The following is a 2,639-nucleotide window of genomic DNA, read 5'->3' as shown; positions in this document are numbered from 1 at the left end:
TCGATATTGAGGAATACATACAAAAGAAATTGGGGGCTGCCAATACATCTAAACCTGACATGATATTTAGTCTAAAACCTAACCACAATACGTTGCAGTGCGAAATCTTCAGTCAATTTAAAATTTCATTTCAACCAAATGACAGTCTTGGTACAATATTAGGGTTTTCTCCCGTAATACTAAATCCTAGACAGACACATTCTTCAGATCTACCTGTTAGGATTATTAAAGTATCTAGCATACGCTTTGAATGCAACATTAGTACCGGAGCCTTTGACGGTAACAGACCTGCTCACACGCTCTACGAATTTGTCATACAATCAAATCCGGGGTACGCAATTGACGAAACCCCTCACAATTTGTTGTATTTACCTGTTGTGCCACAGCGTGAAATTACCAATATCACTGTGTTGGCTGTCGATCAAGAAGGACGACCTGTGAACTTTAGAGGAGAAGAGAGCACATTGGTGCTGGAACTTAGATCAAAAAGCAGATGGGATTAGTAATAGAACAATCTACCCAGAGAACGCCATTAGTTGTGCAACCATCTCAGCAGCAATATCTTAAACAATCTACCTACAGAACACCATTAGTTGTGCAACCATCTAAGCAGCAACATCTTACGTCCGCAAACAAATTGTTTTTACAAACGTTGGGTTTTAAACTGAAAAAATGACTACAATGTATGGAAAGAGAGCGCGTTCAAACAACATCACAATGCCTCCAATATTTGATATTTATCGTAAGCCAATATTTGATGAATCGATTCGAAAGGCTGAATACCGAACTTATGCACCATTCATCAAATCATTCAACTGCAATGATATTGTCGAATTTAGCATTAATCAAGTTGACTCGTTTTTTGCAATGAGCGAAACCTTGTTATGCATTAAAGGATCACTCGAAATAACTGGAAATGGTGGCGTCAAACTAGCAAATAATGTGGGTGCCTTCCTTTTCGATTCGTGTACGTACAGCGAAAGCGCAAGGGAGATGGAAACAGTGCGGGATCCTGGCATCGTAAGTGCTGTACGTGCCATGACATGTTATACGCAAGACGATTCTAATTATATGGTTATGGCTGGATGGAATTACCCTAAGGATCCAATTCTAAACGCTGCAGATCATTCATTCAGCATACAGATGCCTCTTAAGCATGTTTTCAACATTTTTAATGATTATCCATTGATTACGTGTGGTCGTCAAACAATAAGACTAGTTCGAGCTCGAAATGATAACGATTGCATAGTTATTACAGAAAAACAAAACGCTGACAAAACTACAACTGTTACAACCGCTAAGATTAACATTACCAATATTGAGCTTAGAGTGAAGCACATATTCCCCAATGATGATATTAAATTGGAACTCATGAAATCTATTCAACAAGATCAACCTATAGTTATTCCGTTTAGAAAGTGGGAATTACATGAATTACCTGCTATTACGAGAGGTGCCAGACGTGAAGTTTGGGCTGTTAAAACTAGCACATCAGTTGAAAGACCTCGTTATGTTATTGTTTTCTTTCAAACCAACAAACGCGACAAGATTACAGCTGATCCTACTTTATTTGACAATGTCAACATCCAAAGTATTAGATTATCGTTAAATGGAGAATACTGGCCAAACGAGAGAATGCAATTGGATTTTAGCAAAACCGATTACAATGAAGCCTATTTTAACTATACCGAATTTTATCCTAGCTACATACATTCCCAACAAAAACGACCTCTACTCGATTTCTCAGCTTTTAAGAATCGTGCATTGTTCGTTATCGATTGTTCGAAACAAGAAGAAAGCATGAAAGCATCCACCGTTGACGTAAAACTCGATATTGAAGCGAATAACGGTTTTCCCGACAATACCAAGGCCTATTGTATTATTATTCACGACTGTGTAATGGAGTACTTCCCTCTCACCGAAATTGTAAAAAGTCTAAATTAGATGCATGAGGTGTCAGTAGTACACGAGCAATCATCATGAGAATAGCATTCGTAGATATTCAGGGATTCGTTGTGGATGGGTGGTTTGTTCCTAAAGAACTTTCCATTGAAATAGGTTATAAACGAAGTCATTACATCTTTTTGCCTCCGAAACCATTCAATGCGCTAAGTAATGTGGATAAGAAGACCGCATCATACGTGGAGAAGAATCTGCTAGGCATCCGGTACTCTGATGGAGAAGTTGAACTATCTGAAATAAATAAGATACTGCAAACCGAGTTGTTATATACAGCTGACTGTATCTACGTTCGAGGGAAACAAAAAGCAGAATATTTGGATAAGAAACGCCACGTTTTTGGAATTTTTCCTCATATTATTGATGTTTGCAAGTTCGATGGTACGCCTCGTGCTGCTGGAAATCTTGGTTTTACTGCAAACCCCCCATGTCATGCCGCTGGATTATTTTCATGTGCAGAAACAAATGTGAATCGCCTGCGTGACTGGTTTGTCAATAAAATAATGCCAATGTAATTTTTCTGTGTACAAAATAAATATTTTTTAAAGTTATGGGTTTTTTATTTAAACGCCTTATTTATTGATCAAGTCTTATATTACATGATGATTCAACCATGACAATAAGGCCTACGCGACATTTCACGAGCCCACGTGACGTTTTGACGTGACGTTTTTACGTGC

The 2,639-nt window shown here is 38.1% G+C and overlaps 1 protein-coding gene across 1 annotated transcript; it reads left to right on the top strand.

The window, feature by feature from the left end:
- The first annotated feature begins 681 nt into the window (after nucleotides 1–681).
- LOC126891047 (uncharacterized) lies at nucleotides 682–1,944 on the top strand. Its single transcript, XM_050660225.1, has one exon. It carries the CDS (start codon nucleotides 682–684, stop codon nucleotides 1,942–1,944), a length of 1,263 nt encoding a protein of 420 aa, XP_050516182.1.
- Nucleotides 1,945–2,639: the final 695 nt, after the last annotated feature.

This window comes from Diabrotica virgifera, chromosome 9 (assembly GCF_917563875.1).
Source record: "Diabrotica virgifera virgifera chromosome 9, PGI_DIABVI_V3a".
NCBI classification, from domain to species: Eukaryota; Metazoa; Arthropoda; class Insecta; order Coleoptera; family Chrysomelidae; genus Diabrotica; species Diabrotica virgifera.
Note: the sequence above shows the minus strand (reverse complement) of the source record. Positions and strands in the feature narration are given on the sequence as shown.